Here is a 14292-nt window from a genome sequence, read left to right on the forward strand (position 1 = left end):
CTCTGTCATGAAGCAGAGACATTCCACTATTACCAAACGCTGGTCATGGGTGGGAGTGAAAGGGATGTGGAGCTGAAAGGTGCTGGCTGGTTTCCAGCATGTCAGTCCCAAGCACTTTGCAGAAGGAGGCCACAAGGAAAGGGTTCAGCAGCTCCTCTGCGCCTCAGCTGAATGCGTGAGAGTCACCTGAGGAGCTGCTAAGGCTCTGGGAAAAAGGTCAGTGGGCTGAGGGGAAGCAGACATGTGTTTGTGATTGCTGATAAGGTTGACCCTCTCAGAGATGGACATGGTACAGAACAGCTGAGCACCCCCAAAGCAGCAGGTTGGATGCCAGGGTGGTGCACTGTCCTGGCTGCTCTCTGTTGCCCAGAGATGGCAGCCCAGTGTCACTGTGGGGACTGAGCTGACAGACTGTGCCTGTACACCTACAGGCAGTGGGTCCAGTTTAGCCTAGAGGTCAACAAACTGCTACAAAAGCAGGCTCTCACCTGAGTGACCTGCCCCTCACGCTGGAGCTTTCTTGGCAAAGCATCTGTGCTTTCTGGCAAAGCCTCACGTCCTCACCAGCACCACGTTATGGCTGGTCACTCAGCACAAAAACCTCTCATGCATCATACAGAGAGCACAGACCTCCAGCACCTGTAGCTTCGAGCAGGTTTCATCAGTATCCTTTCACTGCAAGATTTAGTTTAGAAAATAAAGAATAAGTTTTGTTACCTTTGTGCAACAATAATGTTTTTTTGAAAGAGAAAGGACTATTTGGGTTGAAATAGTTATTCCAAAAGCCTGATTTGGAGAGACACTTGGTTTGTGGTTCATCTTTCTTTCCCAACACTGGTGGGTTAATGTCTTCCCCCAGACCGAGCTCCAAAAATGCTCAGCTATTTTTGGAGGAAATGAAGTGGGGGCAGCTTGCCCTCTGCTGGCTGCTGGCACCCAGGCGTCAGAAGGAACTCCAAACAGGACTTTGGGAGCTCAACTCGTGATCTGCCTAATTCTGCTGGAGTATAAACTGGTTATACCCAGATGGGTGTCCACATGAAAGCCCCTTCTTTAAAGTGACTGCCGTGGGAAGTGGAGTTGTCTGTCAGCAGCCAGCATGAGCAGTAGCATAATCATCCTCTGACTTGAGCTTGAACCATCAGGCGTCAGCCTAGTTCTGTCTCAAGGATTTTCAGTGCTGAGTTACACCACTTATCTCCTTTCCAACAAGCTCCCTTTCTATGCCCTACCATGCACACAAGAATGTGCTCCCAGTAAGTCAACAGCACCTTCATATTCCCGTGGAGAGAAAAAATGCAGGGATAGATGGGTAAGTCAGGAATGGCCAGTACTGCTTTCTGCATCTGGCTGTCTTTTATGAGATTATACAATGCACACAAGCTATGGTGTCCTCCTGCTCCATTGACCAATTGCAGGGAAGGTGACCAAGGGTGGCACAGTCCCTCCCAGGGCTCCACTGTGCACTCAGGATTATATACAGCTTGTGCTTCCATACTCAAACTTGTCCGCCCTACATCTCCTCTGTCCTTGTGGGCTGGTTCTTCAGCTGCCCCAAATTTGTTTTGCCATGACCTTCTGTCAAAAAGAAAAGCTGTTTCTATAACCCTTATATATCATGCTTTGATGTTAATCCTGACATTCTTTACCTAAATCCAAATATTGCATTGCTTTTACAATTTTAAAGGAAAAATACTTATCTTGGATCTTAAATGCCTAATTGCATCTGACTAAACAAGGCTGCCTTAAAATAGACCCCAGGAGGAAAGGATCCAATTGTTGACTTGTTAAATACCAAATTAAAACAAAACCCTGAAGAAATGAAGGGGTGGCAGTCAATGATGTTACAGTTGCTTAGGGACTGAGAGTTAGAAAAGTGGCATACATCCAGAAGAGGCCTACAGCAAAAAAGAGGGAACCTGGCTCACATGGAGAGCGGGATAAGGTACTGCAGAAACTGATTTGTATTTGCAAAGGAAATTTAAGAGACAAGTGTGTATATATTCTCTAGTTGGAAGACTATTGATTAAATAATATGAAAGAAAGTGAAGGAGAAAGTAATTATGATGATGAGAAAGAACGCAAAACACTACTGTAATTTTTCTTTAGCTCCCTGAAGACTGCAGGCCTTTGTGTTTCAATGCATGAGCTACTGTTTGGCATGTTTCCTGAACCACTTTGTCTATTCACTTCTTGTTAATGTGAAAGTGCCCAGACTCCCTGGAAAGGCAGCTTTGTTGGAAACCTTTCATTATCAAGGATTAGCTGTTTGGTAAACCTGTGTCCCCTTTAACAGTTTGACGGGAAGTGGCGACTAATGAAGGGCTCATTGTGGTGGTGCTGTGAGTATGGGGCTGGAGGCTGTTTTATTGCTCAACTTGCAAACCAGGGTCCTTTGTGCTCCCAAGGACTAAAGGGAAACTGAGTCATGCCCTTTGATTCTGCTGAAAACATGTGGTGAAAAATATGCTTTTCTTTCTTGGTGCTCCTGCCTTGCTTATGGTCTAAAGGCTTTACGTATCTGGGAATTTTCTTGATATGCTACAGAATTATGTGTGTAGATTTAAAAATTCTTGTGTCAGTGCCTAGGTACAGCTTACCTGAAACCTCTCCATATAATACCAATATGAAAAACTGAAATAACACAAACCACTAAATGTCTTTATCACCTCATAGTGTAGTTTAAATGCTTTTTAAAGAACCAAAATCTGACATCCTCATCCCACCTCTAGTCAGGGAGAAGGCATGGCAGCTAAGTATAGAACTTACATCTTCACTGATAAACTTCCGTATGTGTTTTACATCTCAAGACGTTTCTTGAAATCCTTTATAAAAGTAACGGACTATAAATCATTCCTAAATAAAAATGCCCAAGTACAATTTAAATAATGAAGAAATACTACTGAAAAACATCATCAGAGTCTGTGTTGTCAAACGGGATTCTTTTATCTCTCTACAATAAATCTTTTTCATTGAAACTCCCACACCACTCATAACCCCAAGGATGCCCAGTGCTTGCAAATGCAAAGGAGCAAAGAAAGGCAGCTCTGTCAACCACATGGGCAAGAAAACAAAGCCCTACCCACATCCCCAGCCAGGCTCCATGTGTCTGGGGAGGTGAGTGTGGAAGCACTCAGGGAATTGTTAAAGGTCCAGAGACTGTTAAGCACTGGTGCTGTTGGGTGGAGGGGCCAGGTCAGTGTGGAACTGCTTGTTTTCAGTTGAGAGAAGGCCCCAGGAATATGGCTTGGAAATTGCTCTTCTCCTCTGTTAAAGCTAAGCAGGCCAAGGGCAGGGAGTGTCCCTGCTGATCCAGGGCACAGGTGACACAAGTGGCTCCTGCCAAGGGAAGTGGCTCTGGGTGAGTGCTATTAGCTCTGTCTGTGCAGGAAGGGCAGTCAGGTAACACAGGGATGTGTGTGTGTGACTGGGGGAGTCATGGAAGAGATTGTGATCTAATGCTGAGTTTTGAACTCATTATCTGTCCCTCACTCAAAGGCTGCAAGATCACTCATCAGGCACATAAATGTGTGTGGTTGGAAGTGGCTGGAGCGTGGCCAACAATACAGAGGGTGCTGCAGCCCACATCTCACAGTCCCACTTCCCAAGGTGTGCCTGACCTCGCAGCTCCACACGGCTCCACCCACCCAGTTTTACAGAACTGTGTGAACACATAAGGACTGTGTTACTTTTGACTGGTGATCCTCAATAGTTTTCCACTGCAAGAGTTTTATGTCTTGATGCCAAAGTGGCTCCATAGCATTCTTAAAGAGAGGATATGCAGTGCTCCTTTTATACATTTTTGGTGAAGGTATCCAAGAGAGCTTTAGGATCGGGGTTCCCAGCACAGTTCAGGGCTTTGTGGTGGTGCAGGGGCACAGGGCACCACCAGGACACAGGACAGGAGCTGTGGTGCTGCTGCTGACTGATGACAGCAGTGCAAGCCAGGCTCTCCATCTTCAAAACTAAACAGTGACCTGCCTCTTTATTCTGGCAGTCTTTCTGTCCCCGAAAAAACACATACAGCATAATGTCCCATTTTAAAGATGCAGCAATGATAAAAGACATATTAGAACCCTCCAACAGCCTGTCCCTTGGCTAAGCAGGAGGAAGACTGGATATGACAGATGCAAATCTCATTATTTGGATAAAACTCTGGCCCAAGCCTGTATCCCTGCTGCTGTAAAGCCACAGGCACTAAAACCTGGTCCAGGTCTTGGCCCCAGCAGATTCTCCAGGAGCACAGCACCTCTGGCAGAACCATGGTAGAACCCAAAAGTGACAGCTCCTCACTGAGCACCCCAAGACCATTCCCACACCCTTACCCCAGCTTACAATGTTCTCCCATCCACAGCAGTTAAAGAACCAAGATGGAGCCACATCCTGAGACAGGCCAACAGTGTCACTTTTTTTCCTTTTGCTTTGACAGCAAAAACAAGGTACCTGGTTCCCACCAATCTCTTGGGTGTTTCTCCAGAGAAGTAGAAGAGTAGGGGAGACCCTGCCAATGGGCTGCTCTGGCTGGGTCCACCCTGGGAGGGTGCAACAGGATTCATCCTGGTTCCATCAGGATGTGATGGTGGGCAGGGGACTTGGAACCGAGGGGTTCCACAGAAGAAACCCTTCTCACAGTGAGTCTCTGATTCCTCCTGCCATGCTGAGTGCCACTTGAGCTGCCCCCTCGCTGCTGGGTCTTTTCCTCTGTCTTGCTTGGTCATGGCTCTTTCTTTCTTTGGGGGTGGGGGAAAGGAGGTTTTGTTGGTGTTTTTCTCTCATTTTGCTAGTGGAGTGAAAATGTGTAGAATGATAAAATGAGGAGACAGGAAATTACTTCCTGCCCCACACAGGCCAGCCCCTCAAATGTTTGAGTGCTAAGTTTGAGCCTGTTCCTGTCCTTGCTGTCCTGAACACTTATCCCTTCACCTTGCATGACTATGACTTTTGCCTGCAGACCTGGCACGGCCCAGACAAGGTTTCTATCCTGGTTTTTATAATTTCCTCAGTTGTGGATTGAGCTCTTGTGGTCTTCCTAAAACATGACCTCACAGCCATCACCTGTGTGCAGAAGTTGGGGATGGACTGGTGAGTGGCTCGAGTGTAGGGCACCAAGCATGAATTAATAAGCCCAGTTAAAGATTCCATTGGTCTCTCTGGAGGTGAAAGAGTACCAGCATGTAGCCAAACTCAGAGGGAAGGCAGTAAGAAAAAAATCTATTTAACTATTACAACTAATTAGCCCCTCTGATTAACATGGAGACCTTACTTTAAGCTGTTGCAAACAGGATCCTGGTCAGTTTTAGAAGTACTGAACATAAATACAGCAAGTGCTAAAACACACTTGTCGGAAACTTGGTGTCTGACACATAAAGAGAGCTGCTGTGCTAAAGGGGTGTCAGTTACTCTAGCACAGCTTCAAAAGCTTCTCCTGCCTCTGGGCAGGGGGCATCTGCCCAGGGTTTGTTGATCCTAATTTGGTTCTTCCCAGCTTAAGTCACAAGTTAACCATACACGACCAGAAAAAAGATTTTCCTGCTCGGGGGTGTTCTGCAGAACCTTCCACCAGAGGGCAGCTGGGGAAAGGAATGTGATGGGCTGGCCTGGCTCAGGATGAGAGCAGCTAATTCGATGCTAATTATTATGCTTGTAACTTCCTCCCTAAGCAGATGCAAGCCCCTTCAGCCATTTCCAATGGCATTATGCTTAGGGAATGCTTCCCACAATAAAAGCAAAGGCAGCGTTCTTTCCCAATTGCCCCAAGATCCATTCTCAGACGTAATCTGCGTTAGACACAGTACAATTAGTTATTTGTGTTCCTGAATGAGCAAAAGACTAAGCTTTAAAAATCCAATAATGCCTCTGAATGATGTGTTTGCAATCAGTTTATCCCTGAGCTCCATTAATTGCAGATCTGGTATGCTTTGTGCAGTCTAAGGTGAGAAGAGCAGAGTAGTCAGCAAGTTTTTACTTCAGCATGGCATCTCCTCTCTTTATGAATTATGTGGACCCACTTTGGAGCCACTAGTAGATATAAAGAGCCTAAGATGAAAAATTATTGTAGAATCACAAGTGAAAATAAGTGGCAGCTGCTTCCTGGAATAGTCATACATGAAGAATATAGGGAACAGAGCAAAACTATTTGTGCTAAGTACTTATTTTGCCTTTCCTTGTGATGAAAGAAGCTACTCAGCTACGAGACTTGGTATCTATCTGCACTACCATATCCCACACTCCCTGTGGCCATGATGTGTACTTTTGCTTTTACAAGTTGCAGATAATCACTGAAGACTGAAACAAAAGATTCAGTGTTTTTCAAACAGTAATAAGTAGCAGCTCTGACCACCCCCTAATGACTAATCTCAGTCTAATTGTGGTTTTTTTTCTTTCAATACTTTCTTTTTGCAATTTCTCTCATGTAGTGTCCCTTTTATTTATACTTTTACTTTCTCTGGGGAGAGAAATTTGCTCCTCCATCTCATGTTGAGGCTGATTTCAGCTAAAGTCAATGAGTTCTCTACTGTACTAATAGCAATTCTTACTGTGGAAGTGAATTGGACTTCAGAGAAGCTGGAGCTAGATGATGCTGACAATTGAAATATTATTTCAAGGTTTTCATGTCTCATGTTGTAAATGAGAAGTTATATCACTGTATTCATCTGTCACGAAGGTAAAAAAACCTCTTAGTTATGACAAATTTCTCTCCCTCCAGACATACCACCCATGTTAAACTTGAATGTCTGTTATTTACAAAGTTTTAATGAAGGCCTTGGATTGAACTGAGACCAGAGTATGTACTCCCAGAGCTGAAGACATTCTGCCACTTGTTGCCTTCTCTTTAGGTTTAACTGGGAGCTTGACATTTACATTGCCCTGCTGCCTCCTAGTTTGTGTGACTGGTGTCTGATGATCAGGGCAAACACAGGAGACAGCTGGCAGGAACATCATCTCCAGATGAAAATAGGTTGGAGATAGATGGATTTGGAAAGACTAGGAAATAGGAACATAAAAGAAAGACCAGTTAACCTCAAAGGCATGCAGAAGAAGTGAGGAACTGAGCTCCTGTTGTTTGCCAGACTGAGGAAACAGCAGAAGATTCTTTCCTCCCAGAAATCCACAGTGGTACCCAAATGAGGCCCTGGTTTCTGCAGTGGCTGGGTGGCTGCTGGCAGGGAAGCATGGGCTGTGCAATTACCCACCATCCTGCCTTCAGTGCTGCGTGGACACAGGGCTCTTTTGGTGCCTAACACAGTTGCTTATTCCCTCTTCTTTGTAACCCAAAGACAATAATAAACTCAAGTCTTAAGTGAGTTCTGCCCATTCCTGTGTTAAGCGAAGCATGGGACTTGTGAAAACCCATTTATGTTATATAGTTAAGGACTCTACTCAATTACAGAGTGTCACACAAGTCACCTTCATTCAGGGGATTCTTAGTGCCTGAGAGCCTCATTTTGCAACCAGAGTGGTGTCTCTTTAGCCCTACTTTCCACAAAGAGCTTTCAGTTAAAACAAGACAGCATTTTTTTCCCCATGGGCAGGTGGACTGAAAGCAATTGTATGGATCTCCTTGTTTTCTCAAGGTCAAACTGACTTTTAAAATTTCTTCCTGTATCTCTGCACAGGAGTGCCAAGGAAGTGCTGTAAGAAGGACTGCTGGAGAAACAGAAGAGAGTACTTCTGAGAAGACACAGTGCCCCACTGAGGTCAGAGCCTCTTCTGTTTCAGTTGGGATTGTGCTTTCATTCATGGTATATCCAGAACAGCTCTTCGCAGGGACTGTAATAATCTGTGTTCAAGCATCTTAAAGCAAATTCTGACTCCTTTACATGGGGATATTTGAGCATCACAAGAAAATGTTCAGAAAAAAAATCTATTTCAACATGATCCATACCAGCTTTAAAAGCTGCCAGCTGTCTTTAAAGAAATTTTGGAACATCCTTAAGTGGAAAACTAATTTTATAGCATAATTTTTCTTTCAAGATCTGACAATACCAAATACACAAATGTAAGTTCACTCACTCCTCATACGTATTATGATATTGAATTATGATAGGTTTTTAATTATACAATGGTACAATAAATTTTATGTACAGTGTAGCAAAAGCTTATTTATTGATTCATCTGAAGACAATGCAACCTAAAGCCCTTCCTAGGAGTGTCTCCCACAAAGGTATAAAAGCTACAGCTCAAAAGCTCAAAGCAGCAGCAGAAATATTTTTTGCATGATTTTGCATTATTATGAGCTCTGGAGAATTAGGTGTTCTTTGCATCTGTCAAACTATGAGATTCCAGAACTGAATCCTTTTTTTCATATTAAATTGAATTGGATAAGTCAGTGTCTCAAGCCCTGTTTGATGCTAGTTTTACCAGTTCATTGCATTAATTTTGGTGGCATTATGTAGCCCTGTTTTATGAAGGTGCATAATGGTCCCAGAGCAGTCACACCTTTCTGTGTAATTTGTGTGCCTGTCATAGGATGTAAGTGCCTTCCATTCTTTGTGTTTGCTGTTCTATTACAGCAATTCAGGGAGGCACAATTATCCTCGGGGAGAAGTTGAAGGGAGGTGCAACATCTATGATACAGATTGTCTCTGCTCTGTCTTTTCACATCATTGTTCTGTTTATAAGCTTGGTCCAGTTCTTTCATTTTGCTTCTTCTCTGTTTCTTATTTACTACATCTGTGTTCTTCCCAAAGCCATAAAGTACTTCAGTTTCCTTATGTATATCTTTCCTGCTTTCTCTAATTTGGCTTTTGTCTCTGCTGCCAAATGTGTGGTGTATAAACTAGAGCAAAGTTTCTGAGGTATAAAGGATGCTTACAAGAACATCTTATGTATTGTTCCTCTAATTTGAAATAAATGGACTTTACAGCACACAAATGAATGTGGTGATGCAAGTGGGACCATAAAAGCATCTGGCCAGGGAAGCTCCTTTCTGCCATGTTCCCTTCCTGCCCATGGAAGAGTTCACACTCTGTAGCTCAAACCAACTCAGCTCAAAAGGCAGATTCTCAGTCTGGGGAAGAGGAGGTCAAAGGGCTGTGCCTGCACTTTTGTGCAGTTCTCTCAGGGAGTCTTGGTGGGAGACTTAAATTGAGAAGTCAAATTTAGAACATAAAAAAAAAGGATAAAGCCTGTTCCCTGAATTCTGGGTAGGACTAAGAGGAAAGCTTGTCAGCCAGTGCTGCCAGTGGTCTGTTGGCCTGCTTATGGCCTTTCCTAGCAAGCACCAATTCAAAGTTATTAATATGCAGTCTCTTCATTTGAGTGAAATTTAAACAGCAGTTTCTCTGTCAGTTTGATACCTGTGAATATTCTCCTAAACTCAGGAATTTTGTTATGCAGATGCATAAATGTGTCCACTTTCCTATGTTGTCCTCACAAGAACCAGAGCATCAGACAAACACCCAGGACATACTTACTTACCTTTGAAAAAGCAGTATGGTAAAACTGGTTTCATAGAATTCCTGTCTGAGAAAATACTCTTCAAACATCCTGGATTTTAAATGTTTCTGCTGCTCCCTGGGAAAATAAGTAGTAAAACAAGCTAGTGTGGATGTGAAACCAGTTACAGGAGTGAGTTACTTACACATAAACAGTCTTAAAATACTGGGTATTTTCACATAATTAAGTAATTTCTGTATGCTTTTAACATGAGAGAGAGCTGATGATCCTTTCCTCTTGGAAAGGTGTAGCAAGTGTTTGGGAAGGTGAGGGCCTCAGTGTTTCAGTAACTGAGCAGCTTCAGCTCACTTTACCTGATCCAGAAGGTGCTGATTTACAAGCAAGTGCAGACCTTGCAAACAGCATTGAGGATCCCTTGAGCTCAAAAGGAATATTCACATTTCTGGCATGTCAAGAGTGGAGAAGAACACTACTTCTGGTGAAAGCTGCACATCATATTTTAAACCTAAACAGTTTATGAGCCCTGACCCCTGTTTGAATATAGGGGTCCTAAAAGAAATCTGGAAAATGACAGGTGAGCTTACCAGCCACTTCATAGAGATTAAAGAGCCTGTCTCTAGTGGTCCTGTTTCAAAATTTTGGATTAGGCCAGAAGTCTCTACAGGTCCTCTCTCCACAACATGAAATTAATTCTTGAGTCAAACCCACTATGAGCATTTATGGTTTAGCAAAGTTAGGCCTCATTGCTTCATTTATGTTTAGGGCTCTCTAAGCAAGCAAATTTTCCTGGAGTAATGCAGATAATCAGTGGAACTTATAGGAAAACTCATGTCTCCTGAAATCATATCTCATATCCTCCTATCCCTTTCACTGATTTGCAGGAAATAGAAGGAAAGGGCTTCAGCAATAACTCAGAGATGAGACATATAGGCTTATGTAATAAAGGAAAAAGCTGTGGAGAAATTCAGATTGTTTTTCAATCCTCCTTTTTCTAGCTATTGTTCAAGTGGATATTAGCTACAAAACCTGGGATCCTTGGAAGCAGAAACACAAAATCTATTACTTAAAATAAGAATTACATAGAGTTTAAATGGAACTAAACCACTCTTGTGTGTGGTTTGAAGTACTAGTAGGAGAATAATAATCCATATAAAGAGCTGTGCTGCAGCTGCTGACATGAAAATCATCAGGGTTTAAAAACATGTAATACAGACAGCATTAATGCTGCCTTAATTAGAAGTTGCTTGCTTGGAGATAGTATCTAAATGGAGATACAGCTTCTTGAAGATTTCAAAACAAATGAGCTGATTTAAGCAAGGAAAGAGTTGTCCAAAGCTAAAATTATTTACCTGAGGAAGGGTCCCAGCATTACATGATTGGAGGCTATTTAATTTAAAGAAACATGAGGCATAGATATATTTCTGTGTGGATGTAGGACCATAGTCAATTAGAAAATCAGAAACTAATTTTCCCAATTTGAACTGGAAATATCTAGAATTCATTTAATCCTGAATGACTTAGATCAAATATATGGAAGCCTTTATCTTCTAGTGCACAGTACTTCAGTACAATAGCTGGGACAAGAGTGTTACGTATTCTTATTTAAATAGTGTTTCAAGATATGAAGCAACATACTACTTTCCTGGTCTGTCAACACTGTCCTAGGAGTGTGAACTAAAGTGGACTTTTGTATGCAGGAAAGATTGTTGGGGTGAGATTTTCCTAGAAACCAGCACATAGCTCAGATGAGAAAAAAGTAATAATAAACTGTTAACATCCATTTGCAGTGAAGGCAAGATGGCAGATGGAGAACACAGCAAAAAGGAAGTTGGCCGCTTTCCACGGCACTCTACAGCTTTCACTGTCCTGGGGCTGTGCAACTGGTTTTCTGTGCATGGAGCAGATGGGATAAACAGGCTTAATCTTGTTTTTCTTGATGTTGTGACTCACCTGAGCTTTAGTATGTGTGATTTGGTTAAAGACTGTGGTTAAACAGCAAGGACTGAGAGGATGTAAGGAATGAGGACACCCTGTAAGTCAGTGGACACTCCAGTGTGGTCTGGTCCATAGCTGAGAGCCTGAGAAAAACAGCTTTTTGAATTTGATATATTCCACAAGCACATTGCTGTTTTCTTGGAACCATTTTCAATCTGTATCGCACTCTGTAGGAAAAAACTGGTTTTGTGGTGAGCCAAAGGGAGCATCTGGCAGGCTATGAAACTGGTAGCTAACCCTTAATGACTCAGAAGAAAGCTTTGTGTCCTGCCTTGACTTAAAGCTAAATCATAGACAGTCAAGCTGGCTCTCAGTCCAATAACTAATGCCAGGCACACACAAACAACATAGAGCTTGGGATGCATTGACATCTTCCCAGTTTGAATCATTTACATTTCTTGCCTGAACTGCACTTTTTGGGACAGCATTCTCCCTAATTCTGATCTGCCCTGCTTTTACTTCTGGTTGGAAAGAGATTTTTGCAGGTTACTTCTGCAAGACAGACTCGGTGCAGTGGACAGGAGAAGTGATGATCAAAGCAGGTTTAGTGCTGACAGATGAACATGTACAAGCTTGAGCTTGTTTAGAACTGCCTTGGTGCATAAGCAAAGGCAAACCAAAATATTCTCATTGTTTGATATACACATTGGGGAAAAATAGAAAATAGGCCTATTATTGTAAAAATGTTTTAAACTATTCTTCATGGCTGAATTTTTTTTTTTTTTGCTTAAGCCTTGAACTCTCAAAGGGATCTAAAATATTCAATAGCAGTGTTTCTAAAAGTAAAACATGATGAATCCTCTACATTTGGCTCAGTTTAGAACATAGATTTTCCAGATTTTCAGCTGGTCTAGCCAGAGAGCCTCATCCTCCATTTTTTTACTGACATTGTGTTTGGGTTCTCTGGGATGTGCAGACAAAATAGCTGGTAAATGTGAGTTCATTCAAGTGTATAATGCTCTGCATCTCTGACTTTCTCCATTGCTGAGGTTGTCCAGTTCTAGTTTTCCTCTCTAGAGATGTGGTAATTATTTTAGTTTTATCTCACTGTCAACTTCTCACAGATTTTTCATTTTTTTTAATGGAAGGTTGCTATGAAAAGGTTTCATAATGACAACACAATTATTGTAGCTGCTTTGGGAAACCAAAACATGAAGGGTTTTGTAGGCTGAAAAATTAAATTAGTGGTTTAGGTTTTATTGTTTAAAGCCTTTCCCTGGGTTACTCCTGAATTCTTCAAGCTCAAGGACTCTGTTCTTAGAAAAGTTAAGACACTGTAAATGAAATTCTGTCATGCATGAGTTTCAGTGAGAACAATTAGTTGGTCAACGTAGCAAATTACTGGGCTGTTTTTTCTCCTCTGCTATGCTGAAACCATTATTGTAGAACTGCTTATCTCAAAGAAAGAACAGAAATGGTTATGATATCCCTTTTCAATTGTCCCTCACTGTTTGTTGGGACTCCCTGCCATTGGGCTCTTCTGGACAGATTGTTCAGGGTGTTGAGAACACAGCATGGCAGTTGACATAAATTGTATCTTACTCTGTTTTGTCACTGAAGAGTGAGCAAATAGTTGGAGTTCCACAACACCCAGAAGAAAGAATGAATGTTTCTGGCCCTCTGGGTGTAGTAATTGTTATTCAAGGTAGTGAGGAAAGCTTTAGAAGCTTTCAGGAGTTGGGGGAGATGTTAAAATTTGAACAGTTAGGTTTGTAGATGTGAATATCCATTAGTGAACATGGACTCTAACAATTGCAGATGCCTTGGGCAAGATTTTGTCCTGCTCTTAAAGTCAATGTGACAAGCCTGGGTATTTGACTTCTTGGTATGTCACTTGACCCATGGCATATGTAAAAAATTCCTATCCAAAATACCTCAGATGCATGAGTCTGAAAAGATATTAGAGTCAATTGACAGGTCATAAGCTCTTATGATCACCCAAACTATTTCTGTTCACCCAAGCTTGAAAATGCTTTACTAAACTGAAAATAATAAACCTGTCCCAGAGAGGAGATGGAGAAAGAGTGAAATTCCTGGTGGGATTGAAAATTAGCAGCATGACATGGTTATGATTAATCTCTTTCCATTCTACACATGTGAGGCTTGTTAATACTGAGTGGACGTGGACTTTGGTAATCTCCAACCCCATCACTCCAGTGGATGCACAAATGCTTTAGTGCATGGCAGGCAGAAAATCAGCAGCAGAGATGCACCTCCAAGAGCAGTTATTTTTCCCACTAAGAAATACATTGCAAGTGTGTGGTACTGCTCAGGGGCTAAAGGTGAGTTCTTAGGTATTAATGTAATTGATATCAGCTGCAGCATCAATACACACATGGTTAATCCTTGGAACATATATTAAATATATGATGGTGACTTGGAACAGCTCAAAAATAAAAAGCATGAGGGTTTGGAGCCTGAGCCATAGTTCCCAATACATAATGTGGTGCAGTATCAATTCTGCAGCTGGAACTGCAACTGTTCAGCCTAATCCATTCATAGAGATTTATATTTGTTTCACAAATTCATTAACTTGGTCTTGAAAACAGAACTGAGGAACTGATGGCTACAGGAGCAAGTGAGGCTGGCAGTCTGTGAGCTTCCTCCTCCCTTTTTTCTGCACTCTGCAGACCCAGCCTGCAGCAGCCCCTGATGTTCCAGCTGTCACCTGCCTGCCTGCCTGCTGCCTCAGACATTTGCACTGAACAGGGTAAATTACAGTTCTGTGACATGACCTAGTGAGGGTTGCCTGGGACTGTTCTGATGCCTGACCAATTCAGAATTCTGAGATGCTCAAGTTAGTATGGTTTTGGGAGCTTTTGACACCTGCCCATGGAGGTGTTGCAATTTGCCATTTGTAGGATGACTCAAATACCAGGTCTTGGCTTGTAGTAACAG

The 14292-nt window shown here is 42.4% G+C and overlaps 1 protein-coding gene across 1 annotated transcript in view; it reads left to right on the forward strand.

The window, feature by feature from the left end:
- Nucleotides 1-14292, forward strand: part of ARHGEF4 (Rho guanine nucleotide exchange factor 4) — a 222335-nt gene that overhangs the window by 24464 nt on the left and 183579 nt on the right. The window contains exon 2 of the mRNA XM_030280163.4: nt 7617-7697. Coding sequence (XP_030136023.2) covers nt 7617-7697 — 81 coding nt within the window. The remainder of the gene's footprint in view (nt 1-7616; nt 7698-14292) is intronic.

Source organism: Taeniopygia guttata, chromosome 9 (assembly GCF_048771995.1).
Source record: "Taeniopygia guttata chromosome 9, bTaeGut7.mat, whole genome shotgun sequence".
Taxonomy (NCBI): Eukaryota; Metazoa; Chordata; class Aves; order Passeriformes; family Estrildidae; genus Taeniopygia; species Taeniopygia guttata.